The 26,423-nt window shown below is 47.1% G+C and overlaps 1 protein-coding gene across 4 annotated transcripts in view; it reads right to left on the bottom strand.

Annotated features, from left to right (window-relative positions):
* LOC144694946 (prominin-2-like) overlaps positions 1–25,239 on the bottom strand; it is a 148,965-nt gene extending 123,726 nt beyond the window's left edge. For all 4 annotated transcript variants that reach the window (XM_078565746.1, XM_078565745.1, XM_078565744.1 and 1 more), the window contains exons 1-12: positions 25,144–25,239; positions 23,185–23,447; positions 18,854–18,900; positions 15,794–15,996; positions 14,071–14,191; positions 12,773–12,836; positions 8,996–9,085; positions 5,711–5,910; positions 4,514–4,588; positions 4,353–4,416; positions 4,005–4,158; positions 829–981 (exon numbers count right to left, since the gene is read on the bottom strand). In XM_078565746.1, the coding sequence (XP_078421872.1) occupies positions 829–981; positions 4,005–4,158; positions 4,353–4,416; positions 4,514–4,588; positions 5,711–5,910; positions 8,996–9,085; positions 12,773–12,836; positions 14,071–14,191; positions 15,794–15,996; positions 18,854–18,900; positions 23,185–23,389 (1,376 nt within the window). In that variant the 5' untranslated portion in view covers positions 23,390–23,447; positions 25,144–25,239. The remainder of the gene's footprint in view (positions 1–828; positions 982–4,004; positions 4,159–4,352; positions 4,417–4,513; positions 4,589–5,710; positions 5,911–8,995; positions 9,086–12,772; positions 12,837–14,070; positions 14,192–15,793; positions 15,997–18,853; positions 18,901–23,184; positions 23,448–25,143) is intronic.
* Positions 25,240–26,423: the final 1,184 nt, after the last annotated feature.

Genomic DNA, 26,423 nt, shown 5'->3' with positions numbered 1-26,423 from the left:
AGGAGTGAAATTTTGAATGGGGTACAGGAGCAGAAAGACTTGGGTGTATGTGCAAAGATCAGTGAAGGTAGCAGGACAGGTGAAGAGAGCAGTTAGTAAATCATATTGTATCCTGGGCTTTATTAATAGGGGCATAGAGTACAAGAGCAGGGAGGTTATGTGGAATTTATATAAGATCTCAGTTGGAATATTGTGCACAGTTCTGGGCACCATATTATAGGAAGGATGTGAACACATTGGAGAGAGTGCAGAAGAGGTTTACAAGAATGGTTCCAGGGATGAGAAACTTCAGCTTTGAGGAAAGATTAGAAAGGTTGGGAATGTTCTCCTTGGAAAAAAGGTGGCTAAGAGGAGATTTGATAGAGATGTTTAGAATCATGAGGGGGCTGGACAGGGCAGATAGGGAGAAGCTGATCCTGCTCATAAATGGATCAAGAACGAAAGGGCACAGGCTTAAAGTGATTTGCAAAAGAAGCAAATGTGACGTGAGAAAAAACTTTTTCACACAGCGAGTGGTTCAGGCCTGGAATGCACTGCCTGGAAGTGTGGTGGAGGCAGGTTCAACTGAAGCATTCAAGAGGACATTAGATGCTCATTTGAATAGAAACAATATGCAGGGGTATGGGGAAAAGGCAGGGCAATGGCACTAGGTCATAATGCTCATTCGGAGAGCCGGTGCAGACACAATGGGCCGAATGGCCTCCTTCTGTGCTGTTATGATTCTGTGATTCTGTGATATGATTTATCAAGAACCCTTGGTAAATACAGTTGCACTGACACTCCTGGGTTCAGGGTGTTGTTAAGATCCCAATTTGAACAATGTCTCACGCCATCAGGAAGTTGGCTCCAGATTGGGAGCATCCATTGGCACCGTACGGGTCACTTCTGGCTGCGATTCCCGCTGTGCCTAACCCCAGTCCCAGCATGCTGCAGGCGATGATTAAGAGAATGATGCAGCATAGTACGATGCCCACAATCCACCTGCAATAGAAGACAGGACACGCAGTTAGAGGGAGCGCTGCGACACATCGGGATGTTCCCGAAGCGCTTTACAGCCCAGGCGGCACTTTCCGAAGCTGAGTCACCGTTGCAATGTGGGGAATGCAGCAGCCAGTCTGCGCACAGCAAGATCCAACAGACGGCTGTGAGACCAACACCTGGATCTTTTTCTCCAAGTGATTTCGGTCAGCGGGGATAAATATTGACCAGGGTGCCAAGTCGAACTCACTTGCTTTTCCTCTCTGGAATCGTGCCGCGGGATTGCCAATGGCCACCTTAGATGGCAGACAGGGCCTCGGTTTAACGTCATCCCAAAGACAGCACTACCGACAGTGCGGTGCTCCCTCAGTGCTGCAGTGTCAACTCAGATTATGTGCTCAAGTCTCTGGAGTGGGATTCAAACCCAAAACCTTTTCCATATTTAAGGTAGGACATACTTGCATTGGGGGTGGCAAAGCGAAGGTTCACTAGATTGGTCGCTGGATAAGGGGGTTGACCAATGATGAGAAACTGAGCAAATTGGGTCTATATTCCGTGGAGTTTCGAAGAATGAGAGGTGATCTCATTGAAGGCTGAGAGATTGTTTCCACTGGTAGGGGAACCTAGAACACGGGGGCTCAGTCTCAGAATAAGAGGCCGACCATTTAGGACTGAGATGAGGAGAAACTTCTTCACTCAGAGGGTTGTGAATCTTTGGAATTCTCTACCCCAGAGGGTTGTGGATGCTCCATTGTTGAATATATTTGAGGCTGGGACAGACAGGTTTTTGCTCTTTCAGGGAATCAAGGGATATGGGGAGTGGGCAGAAAAGTGGAGTTGAGGCAGAAGATCAGCCAGGGTCGTATTGAAGGGCCTGAGGGGCCAAATGGCCTACTCCTGCTCCTATTTCTTATGTTCTTGTTAAATAATCACTATGTGCAGGTAGTGCAGTATACTTTGAGCCACAAGTAGTGGGGGGAAGGCCTAACGTTTGAGCGAATGAGGTCCAAGCCCTATAAAAAGCTGAACCCCGCATTGGAATGAAGAGGTCAACCATCTTCCATCTCCATGTAGCAATGGTTACCTCAGGAATGTTGGATAGAGCGTGGGCAAGGCCACAGATGGTCTGTACTTGATGCAAAACATAGAACCACAGCCTGTGATTCCCAAAGGATTGGGGAGAAATCCTAGAGCCCCGTGTCAATTTGGATAATTCAGTAATCCATGGAATTTGGCAGATTGTGTGGCACTGGAGTTTCTTTTATTCTTACATGGGATGTGGGTGTTGCTGGCAAGGCCAACACTTGTTGCCCATCCCTAATTGCCCTTGGGAAGGTGGTGGTGAGCTGCCTTCTTGAACTGCTCCATGCTGTGTAGGTACACCCACAATGCTGTTAGGGAGGGAGTTCCAGGATTTTGACCCAGTGACAGTGAAGGAACGGTGATATATTTCCAAGTCAGGATGGTGAGTGACTTGGAGGGGAAATTCCAGGTGGCAGTGTTCCCATCTATCTGCTGCCCTTGTCCTTCTAGATGGTTGTGGCCGTGGGTTTGGAAGGTGCTGTCTAAGAAGCCTTGGTGAGTTGCTGCAGTGCATCTTGTAGATGGTACACACTGCTGCTACTGTGCGTCGGTGGTGGAGGGAGCGAATGGTTAAGCAGATGGATCAATGACGTGGGCTGCTTTGTCCTGGATGGTGTCGAGCTTCTTGAGTGTTGTTGTTGTTGGAGCTGCACTCATCCAGGCAACTGGAGAGTATTCCATCACACTCCTGACTTGTGCCTTGCAGATGGTGGACAGGCTGTGGGGAGTTTGGAGGTGAGTTACTCTCCGCAGAATTCCTAGACTCTGGCCTGCTATCATAGCCGAAGTATTTAGATATACTATAGTGTATTTGTATAGGGAACAGTCCCTGACAGTGGTGTGCTGTGGGGTTGCACAAGCGACAGGCATTGTTGGGGGCTAAGGGCAAGCAATCAGTAGACATGTCCCCTTTCCTGTTCCACTCCTGATCTGGGAGGGCAGGAGTCAGGAATAAACCTTTGCCAGACAGCATTTTCTCAATAGCCAGGAACAGCTACAGCTGGGTCAGGGCGATAATGTTCCAGTGTGGCTTGGAGGGAACTTGCAGATGGGGGCATTCTAGCCAAATGCCACAGTCAAAGAGTCCAGCAACACTCACTGACTCAGCCGTAATGTAGAAGATGGCCTGTAAGAGAGTTATCCAGGGCTTGAACCTGCCCATGGATCTCGTTATTGTAAGAGGAATGGAATCTTGTTACAATGGTACAGGGCATTGGTCCTGAGAGTACTGGTCTCCTTATTTAAGGAGGGATATACTCGCATTGGACGCAGTTCAGAGAAGGTTTATTGATTGATTCCTGGGATGAAGGGCTTGTTTTATGAGGAAAGGTTGAGTAGGTTGGGCCAAACTCATTGGAGTTTAGAAGAACGAGAGATGATCTTACTGAAACACAGAAGATCCTCAAGGGGATTGACAGGGTAGATACTGAGAGGATGGCCAAGATTTTCTGATCTTCCCGCCACCGGACTGGAAATTCCCAGCCAAGGTCAATGGGCCTTTTGCTGGTCCATCAAATTATCCGTCTCGCCCGCAACGATTCCTGCGGAGGGTGGGACCGGAAAATCCCGCTTGATGTTTCCGCTCACGGGGGAATCTAGGGGACACAGTTTAAAAATAAAGGGTCTCCCATTTTAAATGGAGATGAGGGGGAATTTTTTCTCTCAGAGAAGAAGGTTAGTCTTTGGAATTCTCTTCCCCGGAGAGTAGCGGGGGCTGGGTCATTGAACTTATCCAAGGCTAAAGTTAGACAAAGTTTTGACTGACAAAGGAAGTCAAGGGTGATGAGGGACAGGCAGGAAAGTGGACTCAAGGCCGCGATCAGATCAGCCGCGATCTTATCGAATGGCTGAGCAGGCTCAAGGGGCCGAATGGCCTACTTCGTTATCATCGTCAGGAAAAACAGTCGGGAGGAGGCAAATCCGAGGCAGTGGGGTTTGTGCACCTGTAGTAATCATATTTCTCCACTGAACTGACGGTGGCTGTCACTTGTGGGGAGCTGAGAGATTCGGTTAGCCTTCGGAGGGACTCCGTGATCTTGACCTTGTCAGTGATGGATAAGATGTCCTTTTCGATTTTTTGTATCGTTACCTTGATGTCTGCAAAAAAGAACCAACACAAGTCATCGAGCGGGTTACAGCCCAGAAGGCCAATCCGGACTGTGCCAGCTCTCCCCAAGAGCAACTTGGATATGGTGGCCAATTAAGCTACATCCCCCAGGCTGTCCATCCCATCCTCCACCTGGCAACCACCAACACCACCCCCCACCCAAACCCCGCCCAGGCACACTCACCTGCGATAGTCTGCGAAGTTTCATGGTTCACCCTGTCAGGAATTTCATTAAATGAGCGGTTGCCCTGATGAGAGAGAGAGAGAGAGAGAGAGGGCACATTGGTGGTTTGGCTGTGAGTCACGCGCGCGGGATCCATCTCAACCTGAAAGTGGACGAATTACCTGTTGCAGAGAAGACCTCAGCTTTTCTTGTGAGATGCTGGTGATCTCCGTGAGCACCTTCTGAAATTCAGTAGGCTGGGAAAAGATAGAGGTTGGAGAGTAAAGCGACAATGTCCAACTCATGCGCCAGCCAGTCCGTTACCTCACTAATAGCGCACGGGGTGAACAGTTGGGATCAATCTAGCTTGAGATGTGAAGTGCAGTTCAGAGAGCAAAGGCTTGAGGTGTTTCTTTGTTCTTTTGTGGGAGGTGGGCGTCGCTGGTAAGGCCAGCTTTTGTTGCCCATCCCTAATTGCCCTTGAACTGAGTGGCTTGCTCAGCCATTTCAGAGGGCAGTTAAGGGTCTGGAGTCACATATCAGCCAGACCAGGTAAGGACGACAGATTTTCTTCCCTAAAAGGAAGAGCGTTAGTGAACCAGATGGGGTTTTATGGCAATCGATGATGGTTGTCATGGTCACCACTAGCTTTATATTCCACGTTTATTAATTGAACTCAAATTCTACCAGCTGCCATAGCAGGATTTGAACCCATATTCCCAGAGCGTTAGCCTGAGCTGCTGGTTTACCAGCCCAGTGACAACACCATTACGCCACCATTTCCCACAGGATGGTGAAGCAACTCAAGAAGGTAGGGAGGGAGAAAGGACAAAGGTAAATGCAGGATGGGGAGTGAAAATCTGTGATGATACAGGCCTCGAAGAGCAGAAAAGAGATCATTAAAATGTGTTTGATAAGGGTTGACATTAACACATGGGGAGGGGGCCAATATTGAAAATAAGATCTGTCACTCATAAATCTAATAAGGGGAAAAACCTTTAGTCCAAAGAATGGTGAGAATGTGGAACTTGCTCCTACAGATAGTGGTTGAGGTGAATAGTATCGATGTATTTAATGGGAAGCTGGGTAGGTAAGCTAATTGAGCCAATAATTTTCTTTCCTGGGTGTGCGCTATGGAAAAAGGTGGAAAGGAGCAAGCTGTTAATATTGCAATGTCATGATGATGTGCATGCTCTAGTTGTGTGAGAGCGGCTGTTACATGACTGGGGAAAGGCTAGGGCTTTATTCTTAAGTATATATAAGATCCGGTTTACACCTGCATGGTGAGCTCCAATCCTCCATTGCTCAGTAAATGAGCAGTGAATTACAACACAGCCTTTGATCTACTCACCAACGCAATCTTGTGGCTCACTCCTTACCTCGATGTAACTGATATTGAGCTTCATGTTCTCAATGGCTGGTCTGACTCTGTCACAGCTGATACAACTGGGAATGGACAGTATAGTGAGGATTTCATCTCGGAGGTCGGTCAGGTTGTTCACCAGCTGTCGCTGTGTCTCCTGCAGCGAGGCTTGGGTGGAGTTGATCGTCACCAGTTGGGCCACAATATCGTTGAACTCTGAAGCCAAACCATGATTAGAAAGAGCTCCCGAGAAAATGGCCAGTCATCCCACGCATTATCTGCCGAGCCCTCCATAGGATGGCGGCCGGACTGTGGAGGGGGGGGGTATACTGGCAGCCCGTGCTCCGCCAATCCTCCAGCGGTAAAACGCACACCCCAGTTTGCTGGGGAAATTATTCATGTATGCCATGACCAGAGTCGTGGCTGGGGACGATTGTCTGGTAAACACCAACACATAACCCAGTGACAGATTATTTAGCGCTTAGAGGGTCAATGACCCAGACCTGACCAAGTGGGAACAGATCACAGTCTGCACAGACAGAAGGTCCCAGTCAGGTTCAGTCTGATGAATGAGGCTACAATGAAGCCATATGAAAGGTCATTAAAGGATATTCTCATTTCCATATTGCATTACTGGTTGCAACCCACACTTAGCACAGGGGCTGAATAGACATTAATATAAAACTAATGTCACTCATGAGGGAAAATCACAACATGCCTCGCTGTCAAAACACTTGTTTTTGAGGGCAATTAGGGATGGGTAATAAATGCTGGTCTTGCCAGTAACGTCCACGTCCCACAAAAGGATAAAAAAAACTTGCTCGAGGGCTAAATGTTTCAAACAAATTCCGAGAGCAAGTGACTGACGTTGTTCCCCTCAGGCAACTTGTTGAGTTCCTGGATGTTTTCTTATTTCTGAGCTTATTCTGTAATGACGAGAACAAGCAGTTCAGCATTTTCAGTAACAAACTGAATCAGGCTGTGGCGCTCATAAATGCCGTAAATCAGCCCCGCTGTCCTTCCTGCACCATCATTGTGATGTGCGTTGCAGAGGCACTATTGCTAAGTCGCACATTTTTGGAATTTCTGGCACATGTCAGTGTCATCATTGCAGGTAGGACTCATATAGTGGGCCCTACTCACGTAATAAGAGTTTCTATACTGCAGCCTCAGTCTTGGGAGAGCGGGTTAACTGTGGCCTTACTAATATGTAACCAGTCCTTCAGAAGGCCAGACCAAGACTGGACCAAGACCAACACAAGACAAGCAGCAGACCAATGCAAAACAAGCACCAGACCAACACAAGACAAGCACAAGGCAAGCACAAGACAAGAACAAAACCAACATAAGACCAACACAAGATATGTACAAGACCAACAAAAGATAAGCGCAAGGCAAGCACAAGATATGCACAAGACCAACACAAGACCAGCACAAGACAAGCATAAGACAAGCACAAAGCCAACAAGATAAGCACAAGACCAACACAAGACTTGCACAAGACCAACACAAGACTTGCACAAGACCAACACAAGACAAGCATAAGACAAGCACAAAGCCAACACAAGACAAGCACAAAGCCAACAAGATAAGCACAAGACCAACACAAGACAAGCACAAGACCAACACAAGACTTGCACAAGACCAACACAAGACCAGCACAAGACAAGCACAAGACCAACACAAGACAAGCACAAGACAAGCACAAAGCCAACAAGATAAGCACAAGACAAGCACAAAGCCAACACAAGACAAGCACCAGACCAGCACAAAATCAACACAAGACCAACACAAGACCAACACACAACCAACACAAGATAAGCACAAGACCAACACAAGACCAACACAAGACAAGCACAAGACATGCACAAGACAAGTACAAAGGCAACACAAGATAAGCACAAGGCCAACACAAGACCAATAAAAGGTCAACACAAGAGCAGCACAAGAGCAGCTTGAGTTGCACAGCAACCTGGATGCACTATGCAGGCCGCTCACCAGTTTTCCCCTTTAAGATACCAGGAGTGTGCAGCTGCATAAAATAAATGTAAAACTACCATGCATTAAAATAACAGGCCCCGCACAACAAGAAAGATTTAGAGTGGACATTGCACATGCCTCAAATTATCCCTGGAAGCAGCAGCCCACAGCTGTATCAGAAAAAAGCAAAGGCTACGAAAAAATAGACTTAGACCCTATAACTTGTCCCTGGTGAGTTTTAGCCAACACTCCCGAGCAGCCAACCACATCTTGAACTCTTTGTGCATCTGACTCCATTAGCATTCCAAACAGCTTCTATCGTTCACTGCAGAACAATATTTTACCTCATGTCATCTCTGGTCCTTTAGCCAATCACGTTAAATCGGTACCCTCTGGTTCCCAATCTTTCCGCCAATGGGAACAGTGTCTCCCTATCTACTCTGTCCAGGACCCTCATGATTTTGAACACCAATGTCAAATCTCTTCTCAACCTTTTCTTCTCCAAGGAGTTATGCGTTTTACTTCGAAAAATGTGTACACTTTCATTTGGCAACCAGCTAATATCGAAGGGTGTGAGATGATGGTAGCCTGTGGTGACGGAATGGACAGTCCCTGTTGGAATAGTTCCTTCCTGTGGAGATCTGGAGAAATGCTCAGAGCCATCATTAGCCAAGCAGAACCTGGCTTGGCCCGGACAGGAATGTGTCCCTGAGGTGGCATCTCGTCAGCCAAACTGAAGAATTGACTTGAGACACTGGAAGGAGGCTCCCTTCAGTGTCAAACACCCAAAATATATGTCAGTGAGAGATTTGGCAACCAGGTCTCCATATTAAATTTGAGGTTGCTGAAAAAAGAGACACTAACAACCAGTTTAAGATTATCAGTCGAGCTCACAATGTGGCTCGCTTATACTTGCTAGAAGCTACATATATTCATCCACAGGGACATGTCCTCTGCAGGCAAAAGGAACATGTCCAGGCATTGTGCCTTTTTTGAATTAAACAAAAAGACAGGGGACAATAGTTCGCTGGTGCATTCATGGTAACGCACCAGAGGTGATCCATGGCAACGCCTCAACCAAACAGAGTTGACTTGCCAACCAGTCAACACCCTTTCCTCAGGCGTAAATTGTTGCTCCCTATGAAACTTGGCATTCTGGTGTTTGTCCGGATGAGTGCCAGACAAAAAGCTTCAACAGCATGTCCCTTTTTTCAGCAATAGTCAAGTTCTGTACGACCGAGTGAAAATTTGCCACCTTTGGCGGTGTGAACATGGCAAGGCTGTCCAAAATGGAGCACGACAACCAAAATGCATGATTTACCTTGTATCCTTTTTCTGAGCACCACCAGCACAGGGATAATGGTTGGGGCCAGTGCGTCCTTGATCGTAAGCCCAAGTGTTCTGTTTATTCCTGTATCAAATCAGTCAGGGACAACCGTTAGACCTTGAGTAGAGTGAGTGCAGCCCAGTGCTGAACGCAAAGATCCAGCCCAGCCTAGTTTAACTGTAGCAGATACCAGGACTCATGACAATAGAGACTGGGTCAGTATATGCAGGATATACACAGATTAGATAGGGCAAAATATTTAGCTCGGCCGGCGGGCGCGCGCCCGACCCGCTCGAGCGTAAAATGATGTGCGTTGACGTCGGGTGAACATCTCGACGTCAACGTGTAGTCGCGCGATATTTTGGCCAGCAGGGGTGCACCGGAGTCAGCAGCGCGCCCGCCGACAATTCAAAGGCCTGTTAAGGCCATTAAAGGGTCAATTAAATAGAATTTTTCACTGCCCATCCAACCAAGCGGCCTTTGCACTTTTTAGGAAACCTCATCCACGGGCAGGATGAGGTTTCCAAAAGCAAATAAAAATAAAATAAAAGTTTTAAAATTTTATTAATAACATGGTCCTGCTCATGAGACAGAGTCACGTGAGGGGACATATGTTATAATATTTTTAATTCTTTTTAAACTCTTCATCTCCCTGAGGCCGCTCTGTGCCTCAGGGAGGTTTTCAAGCGCTCGCTCACGCACATGCACTAAGTTTGCGCACGCCCCACTTGTACTCCCCCCCCCGTTCCCTACCCTCACAGGCAACACTGAGCGCTGCCGCTCGCGTTTCACGCTGGGCGGGCCTTAATTGGCCCACCAATCACCTCCTGGCCTCGCTTGCAGGCGGTGGTCAGCTTCCCGACTGCCCCCGCCCGCCCCTCCAAGCCCGCCCAACAAGGGTGAAATTCTGCCCACCGTGTCTATACCAAAACACCAGCATTGACTGGTACACAAACACCAAACTATCAGCTACTGAAAGCCGTATATTATTTTAATGGAGAGAGACAGCAGAACTCTACAGTGCAGAGGGATCTGGGTGTCCTGGCACATGAATCACATACAAGTTAGTATGCAGATGCAGCAAGTGTTTAGGAAGGCAAATGGAGTGTTGGCCTTTAGTGCAAGGGGGATGGAGAATAGTAGGGAATTCTTGCTACAACTCTCCAGGGCCTTAGTTAGACTGCATCTGGGGCACAGTTTTGGTCTCCTTGCTTAAGGAAGGATACAATTGCATTGGAAGCGGTTCAGAGAAGGTTTACTCAACTGATTCCTGCGACAAAGGGATTATCTTATGAGGAAAGGTTGGATAGTTTGGGCCTGTATTCTTTGGAATTTAGAAAAATGAGAGGTGATCCTATCGAAACATAAGATCCTGAGGGGGCTTGACAGGGTGGAGCTGAGAGGATGTTTCCCCTCATGGGGGATTCAAGGACAAGGAGACACCATTTAAAAATTAGGGATCTCCTATTTATGACGGAGATGAAGAGAAATCCTTTCTCTCAGAGGGTCGTTAGTCTGTGGAATTCTCTTCCCCAGGGAGCAATACATATTGAATATATTTAAGGATGAGTTGATAGACTTGATCGACAGGGGAGTCAGGGGTTATGGTGGGCAGGCAGGAAAATGAAGTCAAGACCACAGTCAGATCAGCCATGATCTTATTGACTGATGGAGCAGGCTCGAGGGGCTGAATGGCCTACTCACGCTCCTAATTCTTGTGTTCTTCTGGGCAATATATTCTGTAGATGTCAGCGTATAAGTTGACCTTTGCAGCCTCAAAAACGGGGGTCGACATATACTGAGTATAAAAATGAACCGCTGGCCTGGGTGGCCCCCATTTTGAAATGTCATTGGCATCCGCCACAAAGAGTGGGCGCGGAGGAAAACTGAGGCTGACTACTAATGCGGATATAGCATGTTGTGGCTGAAAAGTGTTGGGGGGTGGGGTGTTGTTGACTTATATGCTAAATATATGCAAAAACATGATTTCTGGGGCCAAAGAAAATGGGGTCGCCTTATACGCCAAGTTGACTTATATGTCACTATTTACAGTAAACTATTATACACAAAACAGTAAAGGCTGAATATACACAGATATCAGTGCATACAAAAGATGCACCAATACTGTCAAAAAGTGCAACATACTTACCAGATTAAACAATACCATTAATTAAATGCAGAATAATTTGATAATGGGGATGCTCAAAATACATCAGTGGATGCAAACTTGCACACCTGTAACACAGTCTCTCCAATTTTTTTACTGTTACTTTCTGGCACAGATTTCCTCATATCCCCATGGAGGTGCCTTGGGACATTTTCCTCTGTAATTGAGTCATTCTGGCACACAGGGACACCATTCAGCCCATCGAGTCCATGCTGGCTCCCTGTATAGATCAATCCAGTCAGTCCCATTCCCCAGCTCTGTCCCTGTATCCCTGTGAGTTTATTTCCCTCGAGTGTCCATCCAATTCCCTTTTGAAATCATTCATCGTCTCCGCTTCCACCCCCCTCGTGGGCAGCGAGTTCCAGCTCATTCCCACTCGCTGTGTAAAAAAGTTCCTCCTCAAAAATCGCACCCCGCCACCCCCCCTAGTATCTCTCACCCTTAAATCTGTGTCCCCCTAGTCCTTGCACCATCAGCCAATGGGACCAGTTTTTCTTTGTCTACCTTATCCACACCTGTCAGAATCTTGTCCACCTCTATCAAATCTCCCCTCAATCTCCTTTGCTCCAAGGAGAACAACCCCAGCTTCTCCAACTCAACCTTGTAGCTAAAACCCCTCATCCCTGGAACCATTCTGGTAAATCTCCTCCGCACCCTCTCAAGGACCCTCACATCCTTCCTAAAGTGTGGCGACCAGAACTGGACACAATCCTCTAGTTGTGGCCTAACCAGAGCTTTATAAAGGTTCAGTATAACGTCTCTGATTTTGTCCTCAATACCTCTCTTTATGGAGCCCAAGATCCCATGTTTTACTCACCACTCTCTCAATGTGTCCTACCACATTCAAACACCAGTGCACATGAACCCACAGCTCTCTCTGTTCCTCCACTCTCTTTAGAACTGGGTCATTAAGTCTATATTGCCTCTCCCTATCCCTTCTACCCAAATGCACTACCTCACACTTCTCTGCATTAAATTCTTTTGGCCACTTGTCCACCCATTCTGCTTGCCCATCTATGTCTTGCAGTCAATTGGTATCATCCTCACTGTCTGCCACATCTCCAAGACTAGTATCTTTGGCATGTTGACAATGCTTTATAAGTACACATTGTTGCTACACTATCTACATACTGTCATGCTGAATGGGCAAATATACCAAGGGGTGTGCCATTGGTGCAAGTTGGAAAGGTCAAGGTTCAAGAATTCTGGGTCAGCTGAGGTCAGCTGACCTCAACCAGGCAACAAAGGGACACCTTCCAACAGGGGGGGAAAGGAAAAAAAAGGGAAGAACTTCGAGGAATTGCTGGGAGAGCTGACAGGAAAATCCTAGATGCCCTGAGGGCCAATCACTGCTCCAAAACTCAAGAGGCCGCACTTGAGGTAATCTCGGAAAGAGTTCCCTGGACTCAACACTGGCACAATCGCTTTTCAATCTTGGAAAGCGGGGGATATCTGTCTTCAAAGCACAGCTCACTCTATGACAACATTCCAAAGTTCCTCCGGGCTACCCAGATCCTGGATCCTAGATTATGCGGCATGTGCCGTTAGCGACACAGTTCACGCATTTAGCACACTTAGGAGTATTGAAATGATCTCACACTCACTGTCAAGTTCGGCAAGCGTCCTCTCCTTTGGGACTGAAAATTGCTCAGCAATCTTAGTGGTAGCCTGAAATGAAGGAAGAGTAGTTGTCAAGGGGCTGCACTGAAGTGATATTAAAGTTCAAATGGAACAGTGAATTTATATAAAGCTTAGTAAGAGCACAGTTACAATATTGGACACAGTTTGGGCTCCAACACACTATGTTGAGACAGGGAGCAGGCTATGGCATTGATTCACTGGTTTGAAGAAATAAAAAAAGAGTACTACTGAAAAAAGGCACGTTGTCAAAGCTTCTGGTCTTGCACTCATCAGGACAGTTTGCAAGAATACCAAATGTAAAGGGAACAACAATTTATACTTCCTGAGAAGAGAGTGCTAATCGGTTGGCAGGTGGACTCTGATTGGTAGAGGTATTGCCATGAAGAAAGCACCAGTTAAATGATGACTGACAGTTAACTGCCCAGCTCTGTTTAAATTCAAAGTAAAAATCAATAAAATTCAAAATAAAAAAGACTTTAAAAATGGTCTTCCAAACTGAGAATTGATTGGCTGGAGATGTGCAAAATGATGAAGAAATAAGACCCAGGAGTGAGAAACAGATTGTTCCCAGTGACTGGGGGGGCAGCGAAGTTCACTAGATTGGTCCCTGGGATGACAGGGTGGTCCTATGATGAGATGCTGAGTAAACTGGGCCTATATTCTCAGTAAATTAGAAGAATGAGAGGTGATTCTGTTGAGACGTGTAAGATTCTGAAGGGGCTTGACAGGGTAGACACTGAGAGGTCATTTCCACTGATCGGGGAATCTAGAACTCGGGGGCACAGTCTGAGGATAAAGGGCTGATCATTTAGGACTGAGGTGCGGAGAAATTTCTTCACTCAGAGTGTTGTGAATCTTTGGAATTCTCTACCTCAGAGGGTTGTGGATGCTTCATCGTTGAATACATTTAAAGCTGGGACAGACAGATTTTTGGTCTCTCAGGGTATCGAGGGATATGGGGAGTGGACTAGAAAGTGGGGCTGAAGCCTAAGATCAGCCATGATCGTATTGAATGGCAGAGCAGACTCGAGGGTCTAATCCTGATCCTATTTTTTAAAGTTTTTAAAGGTTTGAAGAAAGCTGCTTGGTACCACCTCAAATGTGTGAGCTTTAGGCCAGGAAACTTTCTCAAACAGAGGGTTTGCGAGGCTGTGGAATGAGAAGGAAGGACTACTGGCCCTCTGCAGTGTAAACAGGAATGGAATGGGCAATTCTTGGGTTGCGACTTGTGTGGAATTATCCGGGCAGCATAGACTCTCACCTTCACAAAATTACCGATGTACGAGTTCACATTTGCAATCAAGGTATTAATACCACTCTCGCTTGAGTTCATTGCATCCGTCACCTTCTGATTGGCTGTGAAGGCGCAGGCGACCCCTGCCCTGAATATTGATTGGCGGAAAGCATTAGTGAGATAAGAACAAGACACAATCCTGCCCACACACTGATCACACTCATCCCGCCCTCCGTCGCCCACGTGGTGCCTGTACCCATCTACCTGCCGAATCATCGACCCAGCCACATGATTTAACCGCTAGGTACTAGACAGCGACCCAGCCATTTTCCAACCCGCCAGCCCACTAGCCCACCTACCCCTCTACTCACCTCACTGTACGTGTGCCATCTTACCCATCAACTGTCAAACTGGTCAACCCACCTGCCTACCTGTTTAAGCACCTCCCCATCATGCCACTCATCAACTGCCATGTCTGCCCACCCTCTGCCAACCTGCCAATTCATCAATCCGAGCTGCCCATCAATCTCTTCGACAAGAGAGAATCTAACCATCTCCCCTTGACATTCAATGGCATTACCATCACTGAATCCCCCACTATCAACATCCTGGGGGTCACCATTGACCAGAAACTGAACTGGACCAGCCATATAAATGCTGTGGCTACAAGAGCAGGTCAGAGGCTGAGAATTCTGCGGTGAGTAACTCACCTCCTGACTTCCCAAAGCCTGTCCACCATCTACAAGGCCCAAGTCAGGAGTGTGATGGAATACCCTCCACATGCCTGGATGAGTGCAGCTCCCACAACATTCAAGAAGCTCGACACCATCCAGGACAAAGCAGCCCGCTTGATCGACATCCCATCCACCACCTTAAACATTCAATCCCTCCACCACCGATGCACAGTAGCAGCAGTGTGTACCTTCTACAAGATGCACTGCAGCAATTCACCAAGGCTCCTTCGACAGCACCTTCCAAACCCATGACCTCTATCACCTAGAAGGACAAGGGCAGCACCACCTGGAAGTTCCCCTCCATCCACTCACCATCCTGACTTCAGGCTATATCGCTGTCCCTTCACTGTCGCTGGGTCACAACCCTGGGGCTCCCTCCCTAATAGCACTGTGAGTGTACCTACACCACATGGACTGCAGCGGTTCAAGAAGGCAACTCACCACCACCTTCTCAAGGGCAATTAGGGGTGGGCAACAAATGCTGGGTTAGCCAGTGACACTCACATCCCACGAAAGAATAAATAAAAAATAATTGCTTGGTTGTACAGAACTTGATTATTGCTGAAAAAGGAGACACACTGTCAAAGCTTTTCATCTTGTGCTAATCAGGACAGATGCAAGAATACCAAATCTCAAAGGGAACAACAATTTATACTGCATGAGAGGAGGGTGCTGATTGGTTGGCAAGTCGGTTATGAGTCCAAGTGCCAACCGATCAGCACTCTCTTCTCATGCAGTATAAATTGTTGTTCTCTTTGAGATGTGGTATGCTTGCAAATCTGTCCTGACAAGTGCAAATCAAAAAGCTTCAAAAGCAAGTCTCTCTGTTCAGCAATGCTCAAATTTTTTTAAAAAACAGTCCACTCACGAACTTGCCTATGCTATCACCAACCATGCACCAACTATTGCACAAACTGAATTACCCTCTCATACAGCACTCATCAATCTGTCCTTTTACCAATCTGTCCAGGGGCCCCCCCCTCAAATTGTCTTGAGTCCTTCTCGGACAGACTCACAATATAATGAGAGTTGTCACCAGCAGAAATAGAGCAAGGGTGTTGCGCTGGCAGTCTGTCTTCTCTGTGCGTTCCTTCACCTGCCCCCCGCACTTGTTGCAGCACCGACAGCAGCAGAAGAAAAGCCCCACCAGGGGCATGAGGATGAAGAAGAGCACACCAATAATGAGGGAGACGAGGTAGCCAGCCTCATATCTCACAACCTGGGGGAGGAGAAAGAAGGATGAGGGCACCGGACAAACACAAAGTCAACCATTCCACTTCCTGCTAAGCCAACATTGCCATCCAGCTGGTGCTGCCAAACAGAATGCCAGCGGCGGCCAGTCTTAAGCGGGGAAGTCGCATGACCCGCTAACTCTGGGATTCTAGACATTGTGCGCATGGTGTCCCATCAGCAGAGACTGGGGAGCACTCCTCCCAGCCAATACTTATCCCACAATTAATATCGCTAAAAGCAGGTTATTTGCCTGTTATTGTCGTTTGTGGGATCTTGCCGTGCACTTTTAATTCACTCATGTGGGCATCATTGGCAAGTCCCATTCCTTGAGAACAGCTAAGAGTCAACCACATTGCTGTGAGTCCAGAGTCACATGTAGACCAGACCGGGTAAGGACAGCAGATTTCCTTCCCTAGAGGGGCATTAGTAAGCCAGATGGGTTTTGACAGCACTCGATGATAACTTTACGGTCACCATTACTGGGGCTGGCTTTCCTTTCCAGATTTTTCTTTTTAATTGACTGAATTTATTCATTGAATTTAAATTCAATTCAGGATTCGAACCCATTTCGCCAGAGCATTAGCCGGGGCCTATGGATTGCTAGTCCAGCAATATTACCACTGCTCCCCCAAAACACTGCCACGTTTCCCGCATTACAACTGTGACCACACCTCAAAAATGCCTAGTTCCCCGCAAAGCGCTTTGGGATATCCAGTGGTTGTGAAAGGGCGCTATAGAAATGTAGAAACATTAGGAACATAGAAGCAATGAAGATTTGCAGTACTGAAGGAGGCCATTCTTCCGGTCACCCATGTCTCGGAATACTGCATCCCATGGTAGAATGAGAGAGAGAGAGAGAGGAAGGGATGGGCCTGAAAGAGATTGATTGACTGGGGGAGAGAGATTGACATGGACAAGTGAGAGAGAGAGAGAGAGTTGAGGGAGAGGGAAAATTGAAAGGGGGAACAAGACGGTGAGAGAGAGGAATATCAAAGGGACAGGGAAAGAACGAAAGTAAGACGCCCATGTCCAGCATACCTTTCATGACCAAGGGATGTCCCAGGATCACAGAGTCACAGAACTGTTACAGAATAGAAGGAGGCCATTCAGCCCATCACGTCTGCACCAGCTCTCCGAATGAGCAGTTCCCTTGGTGTTAATCCCCATCCTTCTCCCCGTAACCCTGCGCGTTCTTCCTTTCCAGATAACAGTCTAACTCCCTTTTGAATGCCTCGATTGAATCTATCTCCACCATCATCGACAAGGCACAAGTCAGGGGTGTGATGGAACTCTCTCCACTTGCCTGGATGAGTGCAGCTCCAACAATACTCAAGAAGCTCGACACCATCCAGGACAAAGCAGCCTGCTTGATTGGCACCACATCCACAAACATTCAATCCCTCCAACACTGACGCACAGTAGCAGCAGTGTGTACCATCTACAAGATGCACTGCAGCAACTCACCAAGGCTCCTTCAACAGCACCTTCCAAACCCGCAACCTCTACCTAGAGGGACAAGGAAGCAGACACATGGGAACACCCGGAATTTCCCCTCCAAGCCACTCACCATCCTAGCTTGGAAATATATCAGCGTTCCTTCACTGTCACTGGGTCAAAATCCTGGAACTCCCTCCCTAACAGCACTATGGGTGTACCTACACCACATGGGCTGCAGCAGTTCAAGAAGACTGCTCACCACCACTTTCTCAAGGGCAATTAGGGATGGGCAACAAGTGTTGGCCTTGCCAGCAACACCCACATCCCGTGAAAGAATAAAAGAAACTCCAGTGCCACACAATCTGCCAAATTCCGTGGGTTACTGAATTATCCAAATTGACACGGGGCTCTAGGATTTCTCCCCAATCCTTTGGGAATCGCAGGCTGTGGTTCTACGGTTTTCTACAAGAACAGACCATTTGTGGCCTTGCCCACGCTCTATCCCACATTCCTGAGGTAACCATTGCTACATGGAGGTGGAAGATGGTCGACCTCTTCTTTCCAATGCGGGGTTCAGCTTTTTATAGGGCTTGGACCTCATTCACTCAAACGTTAGGCCTTCCCCCCACTACTTGTGGCTCAAAGTATACTGCACTACCTGCACATAGTGATTATTTAACAAGAACATAAGAAATAGGAGCAGGAGTAGACCATTTGGCCCCTTGAGCCCTTCAATACGATCCTGCCTCAACTCCACTTTCCTGCCCGCTCCCCATATCCCTTGATTCCCTGAAAGACCAAAAATCTATCTGTCCCAGCCTCAAATATATTCAACAATGGAGCATCCACAGCCCTCTGGGGTAGAGAATTCCAAAGATCTCTGAGTGAAGTAATTTCTCCTCATCTCAGTCCTAATGGTCGGCCCCTTATCCTGAGATCGTGGTGATGTTGATTCCTCGACCAGTGGAAGCAACCTCTCGGTATCCACCCTGCCAAGCCCCCTCAGAATCTGGTGCGTTTCAATGAGGTCACCTCTCATTCTTCTAAACTCCACAAAATATAGGCCCCAATTACTCAGCCTCTCAACAGTTGACGACCCTCTCATCCCAGGAACCAATCTAGTGAACCTTCGGTCTACTGATGCCTCCAATGCAGATATATGCTTCCTTAATATAGAAAAAATTATGGGTTTGAGTCCCGCTCCGGAGACTTGAGAAGGCATAAGGGACCTCGGTTTAACGTTTCATCCCCCAAGACGGAATCTCCGAGAGTGCAGCCCTCCCCCCCGGAGTCGCATCCTGGATTTTGCACTCGAATGTTTGGAGTGGGGCTTGAACCCACAACCTTCCGACTCAGAATTCAATACATTACTACTAGCCCAATGCAACAGGCCCCCAGAATCTTACCTTAAGAGGCTCAACGGACCGGTTCTTCGCTAGCCCCAGAATAATATCTGAGGGAGAAAGAAATGCAGAAAGTGAGGATAATACACTCCGACAGATGTCGATCGGCAGTAACTACTTGAACATAGCTTGGGTTCTCTTCCCAACAAAGCTAAAAGATTCAGAGCCGCTCCAATGAAGCAAATGCAAATACAAGTCCAAAGAAGAGACAGTCAAATGTTTCCGGCCTGGATCATGTCTGTTAGAACATCAGCCAATCTTGCAAGGGAGAATTCCTGAATTTCTTTTATGGAATGTGGGGGTTGCTGACAAGGCCAGCATTTATTGCCCATCCTTAATTGCCCTGGAACTGAGTGGCTTGCGAGGCCATTTCAGAGGGCAGTTAAGAGTCAACCACATTGCTGTGGGTCTGGAGTCACATGTAGACCAGACCAGGTATGGACAGCAGATTTCCACCCCTGAAGGAATTAGTGAACCAGCTGGGTTTTTATGACAATATGATCACCATTACTGAGACTAGCTTTCAATTCCACATTTCATTAATTGAATTTAATTTCTGCCAACTGCCATGGTGGGATTTGAACTCATCTCCCCAGAGAACGAAGCTGGGCCTTGGGATTACTAGCCCAATGACATTGCCACTACACCAGAAAGTGTTTCAGCATTGGTTTGAGGAAGATTCGATATCACAATGACCAACGCCATGGAGACCCTGGCTGTTTTCTACTTAAGAAATATTAATGCTGCCTTTTCTGTCCTCAACAGAGAACTGGCACAGACATGATGGGCCAAATTGCCTCCTCCTGTGCTGCCGCCATTCGATGACTCTACAGAAGATTAGGGGGAGACTTGTTAGAAATGTTCAAAATCGTGAATGGTTTTGACAGACAGTCACTTGGTAGTGCAAAACTCAAATATCACTGAAAAGAGAGACATGTTGCCTAAGCTTTTTGACTTGTACTCATCAGGATAAATGCAAGAATGCCAAATTTCAAATGCTCACAACAATTTATACTGCAGGAGGAAAGGTGATGATTGGTTAGCAAGTCAGCTCTGATTGGCCGAGGCATTACCATGGAGAAAGCAATGGGGAATTATAGGTGTGATGTTAGATGTAATTCCATGAATTTGCAGCACTTGTTGAGCAATACTAAATGTGCTAATAGCTATACTAACAACCAATTTAAGGTAATCAGTCGAGCTCATAACGTTGCTCATTTACTCTTGCTAGAAACGACATACGTTCATACACAGGGACCCATTCTCTGCAAACAAAAGGGATATGTTCAAGACTTGCGCCTTGTTTGAATTACCCAGGAGCTTGGTGGGCCTAGAAATTCCCGTTAGTTTCTCCAACATCTTGGCCAATCAGAGTCAACTTGCCAGAGAATAGCTGCATAATTCTGAGGTGCAGAGGGATCTAGGTGTTCTAGTACATGAGTCATAAAAACTTAGTATGCGGGTACAGCAAGTAATTAAGAAGGCTAATGAAATGCCATCTTAATTACAAGAGGGATTGAACATAAAAGTGAGGATGTTATGCTTCAGTTATACAGGGCATTGGTGAGACTGCACCTGGAATATTGTGTGCAGTTTTGGTCTCCTTATTTAAGGAAGATGTAAATGTGTTGGAGGTGGTTCAGAGGAGGTTTACTAGATCGGTACCTGGAATGAGTGGGTTGTCTTATGAGGAAAGGCTGGACAGACTGGGCTTGTTTCCACTGGAGTTTAGAGGAGTGAAGGGTGATTTGATTGAAGTATACAAGATCCTGAACGGCCTTGACAAGGTGGATGTTGAAAGGATGTTTCCTCTTGTGGATGAGTCCAGAACTGGGGGCACTGTTTTAAAATTGGGGGTCGCCCTTTTAGGACAGAGATGAGGAGAATTTTTTTCTCTCAGAGGGTTGTGCGACTTTGGAACTCTCTGCCTTAGAAGGTGGTGGAGGTGGGTCATTGAATATTTTTAAGGCAGAGGTAGCTAGATTCCTGTTAGGCAAGGGAATCAAAGGTTATCGGAGTTAGATGGGGATGTGGAAATCGAAACACAAGAAGATCAGCCATGACCTTGTTGAATGGTGGAGCAGCCTCAAGGGGCCGAATGGTCTACTCCTGCTCCTATTTCTTATGCTCTTATATTCAATCAGCACCCTTTTCTGCTGGAGTATAAATTGTTGTGGCGGTTTGAAATTTGGCATTCTTGCATTTGTCCTGATGAGTTCAAGACAAAAAACTTCAGCTAAATGGGGAAACGTTTTTTTTTCCAAAGTGAGTTGTTGTGGCAAGAGATGTGGAAGCAGATACAACAGTAACTTTCAAAAGAGAATCGGACAAATACTTAAAGAGGGAAAAAAAAATCAAAGGGGGATGAGCAGGGGTGTGGAATGATTTGGATTGTTTTACTCAAGAGAAAGCACAGGCGCGATGGGCTGAATGGCCTCCTTCTGGGCTGTATCAGTCTATGATTCTATGATTCTGAAAGCTGAATCAGCCCCTGTGTATTTAATGTGTTCTCTCGAAGTATTGTTTTTGAACTGCCCTTGTAGTGAGAAATATCATTGTCCAAGCTGAGAGAAGATAGTTGAAAGCTGGACGTGTGGAAGGTTTATTTAGATTTCATATGTCACTAGCTCAACACGCATTAGTGATTTGTTGTCATTGGCAGAAAGTAAGGTTTTGGAGATCAAGTGCTAAGGGTTAAACACTACCAGTAACTGATGCCATTTATGCCTTCAAACCTACACCTTCAGGGTCACTTGCAGAGTGCTTGGACAGATCCTCTATTTCTGACAACACTACCCAGCAGGCGGTTCACAAAAACAATCATTAGGAAGAGTGATGGGGAACAGCCTTGCCTCATTCCACTTTTGGGAGCGATGCCCAGATGTGGTTTCAATGCGGAGTGTCTGGTGGGGACAGTGTAGAGGGAGCTTTACTCTGTATCTAACCCCTGTGCTGTACCTACCCTGGGAGTGTTTGATGGGGACAATGTAGAGGGAGCTTTACTCTGTATCTAACCCCGTGCTGTACCTGCCCTGGGAGTGTTTGATGGGGACAGTGTAGAGGGAGATTTACTCTGTATCTAGCCCTGTGCTGTACCTGCCCGGGGAGTGTTTGATGGGGACAATGTAGAGGGAGCTTTACTCTGTATCTAGCCCTGTGCTGTACCTGCCCTGGGAGTGTTTGATGGGGACAATGTAGAGGGAGCTTTACTCTGTATCTAACCCCATGCTGCACCTGTCCTGGGACTGTTTGATGGGGACAGTGTAGAGGGAGCTTTACTCTGTATCTAGCCCTGTGCTGTACCTGCCCTGGGAATGTTTGATGGGGACAGTGTAGAGGGAGCTTTACTCTGGTTCTAACCCCGTGCTGTACCTGTCCTGGGAGTGTTTGATGGGGACAGTGTAGAGGGAGCTTTACTCTGGTTCTAACCCTGTGCTGTACCTGCCCTGGGAATGTTTGATGGGGACAGTGTAGAGGGAGCTTTACTCTGTATCTAACCCCGTGCTGTACCTGTCCTGGGAGTGTTTGATGGGGACAGTGTAGAGGGAGCTTTACTCTGTATCTAACCCCGTGCTGTACCTGTCCTGGGAGTGTTTGATGGGACAGTAGAGAGGGAGCTTTACTCTGTATCTAACCCCGTGCTGTACCTGTCCTGGGAGTGTTTGATGGGGAGAGTGTAGAGGGAGCTTTACTCTGTATCTAACCCTGTGCTGTACCTGTCCTGGGAGTGTTTGATGGGGACAGTGTAGAGGGAGCTTTACTCTGTATCTAACCCCGTGCTGTACCTGTCCTGGGAGTGTTTGATGGGGACGGTGTAGAGGGAGCTTTACTCTGTATCTAACCCCGTGCTGTACCTGTCCTGGGAGTGTTTGATGGGGACGGTGTAGAGGGAGTTTTACTCTGTATCTAACTCCAAGCTGTACCTGCCCTGGGAGAGTTTGATACTGAAACTGGGAATCAAAACAGTAATATATCCCATTAATTCTCCATTAAGTGCCTCACTTGAAAAGCACCAAAGAAAATACTTATTTGTAACTCAAGAAAGTCCGAATGAGTCCTCTAGTCTTGTTGTTCGCTAACATAGGTTTCGGAAGGGTCAGCGCAGGGTGAAACTGGTCCCAGTTTGAACTGCCTATACCAGTGAACCCCTTGACCTCTACACCTCACTCTCCTTCTCAATGCTGGTCCAACTAATTATGAAAAAATAGACCCAAACATTGTAACTAAATACATCCGCGACCTCCTACTCAAACCCACATTCATCTTAATGATAGAATGTCTTATCACGAGCGGGCCGACCCCAGGGTTTGCTAAGCTTTAACAATGCAAGAGACCTTTGGGGAAGGGATTGGGCTGCACCGCATCCAGGTAACGGTTCACCATATTGTACAGGGGCTCGATGGAGCCGGCATCGCCACTCAGCCTGCTGAAGTCGCTTTCGAACACAGTCTGGAAGCGAAGATGGTCGGCTGTGCAATTCTGAGACGCAGCTTGCTGCAGGCTGAGGAAGGACACAGCCAGCACGAGGCACAGAGCCATCCCTTTCCTAAGCCTCTTCGCGGGCTTCAGGCTCAGAGGTTCCACGGTTGCTGTGATCCTGCGAAGTGAAACAAGTCCACAATAATTCAACCCAACAACTTGCCCTGAAATGACAGAAAGCTTCTCTTTGCTGAAGCTGGAGGTTTTTTAAAAATATTCTTTCACTGGATGTGGGCTTCGCTGGCTGGGCCAGCATTTATTGCCCATCCCTAATTGCCCCTTGAGAAGGTGGTGGTGAGCTGCCTTCTTGAACCGCTGCAGTCCATGTGGTGTAGGTACACCCACAGTGCTGTTAGGGACGGAGTTCCAGGATTTTGACCCAGCGACAGTGAAGGATGGTGAGTGGCTTGGAGGGGAACTTCCAGGTGGTGGTGTTCCCATCTATCTGCTGCCCTTGTCAAGCTAGATGGTAGAGGTCGCGGGTTTGGAAGGTGCTGTCGAAGGAGCCTTGTTGAGTTGCTGCAGTGCATCTTGTAGATGGTACACACTGCTGCCATTGTACATCGATGTTGGAGGGAGTGAATGTTTGTGGATGGGGTGCCGATCAAGTGGGCTGCTTTGTCCTGGATTGTGTTGAGCTTCTTGAGTGTTGTGGGAGCTGCACTCATCCAAACAAGTTGAGAGTATTCCATCACACTCCTGACTTGTGCCTTGTAGATGGTGGACAGGTTTTGGGGAGTCAGGAAGTGAGTTATTCGCTGCAGAATTCCCAGCCTCTGACCTGCTCTTGTAGCCCCAGTATTTATATGACTGGTCCAGTTCAGTTTCTGGTCAATGGTGACACCCAGGATGTTGATAGTGGGGGATTCAGCAATGGCAATGTCATTGAATGTCAAGGGGCAATGTTTAGATTCTCTCTTGCCAGAGATGATCATTGCCTGGCACTAGTTTGGGGTGAATGTTACTTCTGGAGGGGAATTGTAAGGAACGGGAATGGTTGGAGAGCACCTTTCTGAATTCCCGACACCCACTTCCGGCATGCAAAGAGCTACATCGGAATCTCCTAAGCAGGGAAACTTTACCCAGACATTTTCTACCGTGTTCCGGCTGCCAGAATAGCTTCATCAAGGAAACAAGTCAAATGCTGTCAGTGTTGGTGCACGCCAGTCATTTTCAAACAGGCCTCAAGCAGAGGGACCCCAAGGAAAATGTCAGTAACTTGACAGGAACTCCCAGAGCTAACTTCGAAAACACTCCTATCAGCTACTCTATCGGTACACAGGCCGAATTCGTCAGCTTCCCCAAGCAGAGATTGCAGAATCCAGAACTCCTGTATGTTTCCTCCTTTTGGAGGGAGAATCTAGGACTGGCGACGGGCCGGGGAGGTGGGGGGAGGGGCACACTTTCAAAATAAGAGGATGAAGAGGAATTTCTTCTCTCGGAGGCTCGTTCGAGTTTGGAACTCTCTTTTTCGGCGAGCAGTGGATGCTGGGTCACTGAATATGTTCAAGGTCGAGTTAAGACAGATTTTTGATTGACAAGGGGGTGGCAGGGAGGAGAGTGGAGTCAAGGCCACAATCAGATCAGTCACAGTCTTATTGAATGGCGGAATAGGCTGGAGGGGCCGAATGGCCCACTCCTGTTCCTGTTTTTTTACACTGGGTTCTTAGACAGCATGGTCCTAGCCCAAGCGAACTCTAAGCAACTTCACACCACACCTCAAACTGTCTCTGCACACACTGCACCGCGGCTTACTCTATTGTCAAGAAACAACTGCGCTCAGAGGAATAAAGTGATACCAAAGAGGCTCTCACCTGGCACGACGCTCGGGAGATGAGTCCTGTCTGAAGTGAAGCTACTTTATGCTAGAATCGTTGTGAAAGAAAGGCATCAGCTTCCTGGTGGCTGAGATGAAGCTCAGGAGAAAACCTGTCTGACAGGTTCAAGTTGAGTTTTCAGGGTGGAACTGTCTTCGGTAGAAACAAAGGCAAATTACGGCAAGAAAATCTAAAAATAAAGCAGGACCAATTCCTTCAGCGTTGCTCACACAAGGGTGTGGCAATATTTTCAGTTCTTGCATTGCAGACTCCTTAATTACACCTTCAAGGGTAATTCTCAACCTGTTCAGGCAAGAGTAAAACATAACTCACGATCAAATGGCTATTGGGTTAGGCAATTAGTTACCTGAAATTGGATCAGAACAGGGGAAGACTGTTTGGCAAACTGGGATTTGGAATTATATGGCAATCTACGATCAGACCTTTCCACCATTGTTAAAATCCAATTCTGATTATCTCCTGAATCTCATCTCTATCTCCCCATACTGATAAAAGGGCACAGAGGCAAGATGTTGGGCCCAAATTGAATTCACTCAAAACCTGTTCACTTAGAGTTAAAATCGGGCCCAGTGTTAACTCTGCTGCCCCCGCCACTGACACTGCCTGACCTGTTGAGTGTTTCCAGCATTTTCGGTTTCTACGACCCATTCACTTAACGGCTAGGTTCACCTCTAACAGATGTGGAGATGGTGGTGTAGTGGTAATGTCACTGGTACTAGTAACCCAGAGGCCTGGGTTAATGCTGTGGGAACATGGGTTCAAATCCCAACTAGGCAGCTGGAGGTGTTTAAGTTCAGGTGAACTGAATTAAGTTCAATTCAATTAAGATCCAGGATCCAGTCTCAGTTATGGCTACTGTTGATCCATCTGGAATACAGGCCACTCTTGTAATGGTGACTATGACAATTATCATCAATTGTTGCAAAAACTCATCTGGGGAATCTACTGTCCTACATGTAACTCCAGACCCACAGCAAAAGGGGTTGACTCTTAAGTGCCCTTTGAAATGGCTGAGCAAGCCACTCAGTTCAAGGGCAATTAGGGGTTGGTAACAAATGCTGGCCTTGCCGGTGATGCCCACATCCCATGAAAGAATAAAGAAAAATCCACTTCAGCAGCCTACCCATTGATTTGTTCCATATTCTGATGACCTATCAAATATTTTTTTAAAATTCTGTCTAACATCCTCATTTGAAACTTGGGCTTCCCAAGTGTTAGAATGCCGCATCATACATCATGGACTTCAATCCAACACA

Source organism: Cetorhinus maximus, chromosome 20 (genome assembly GCF_964194155.1).
Source record: "Cetorhinus maximus chromosome 20, sCetMax3.hap1.1, whole genome shotgun sequence".
NCBI lineage: Eukaryota > Metazoa > Chordata > Chondrichthyes > Lamniformes > Cetorhinidae > Cetorhinus > Cetorhinus maximus.
This window is presented reverse-complemented; position numbering and strand designations above follow the sequence as displayed.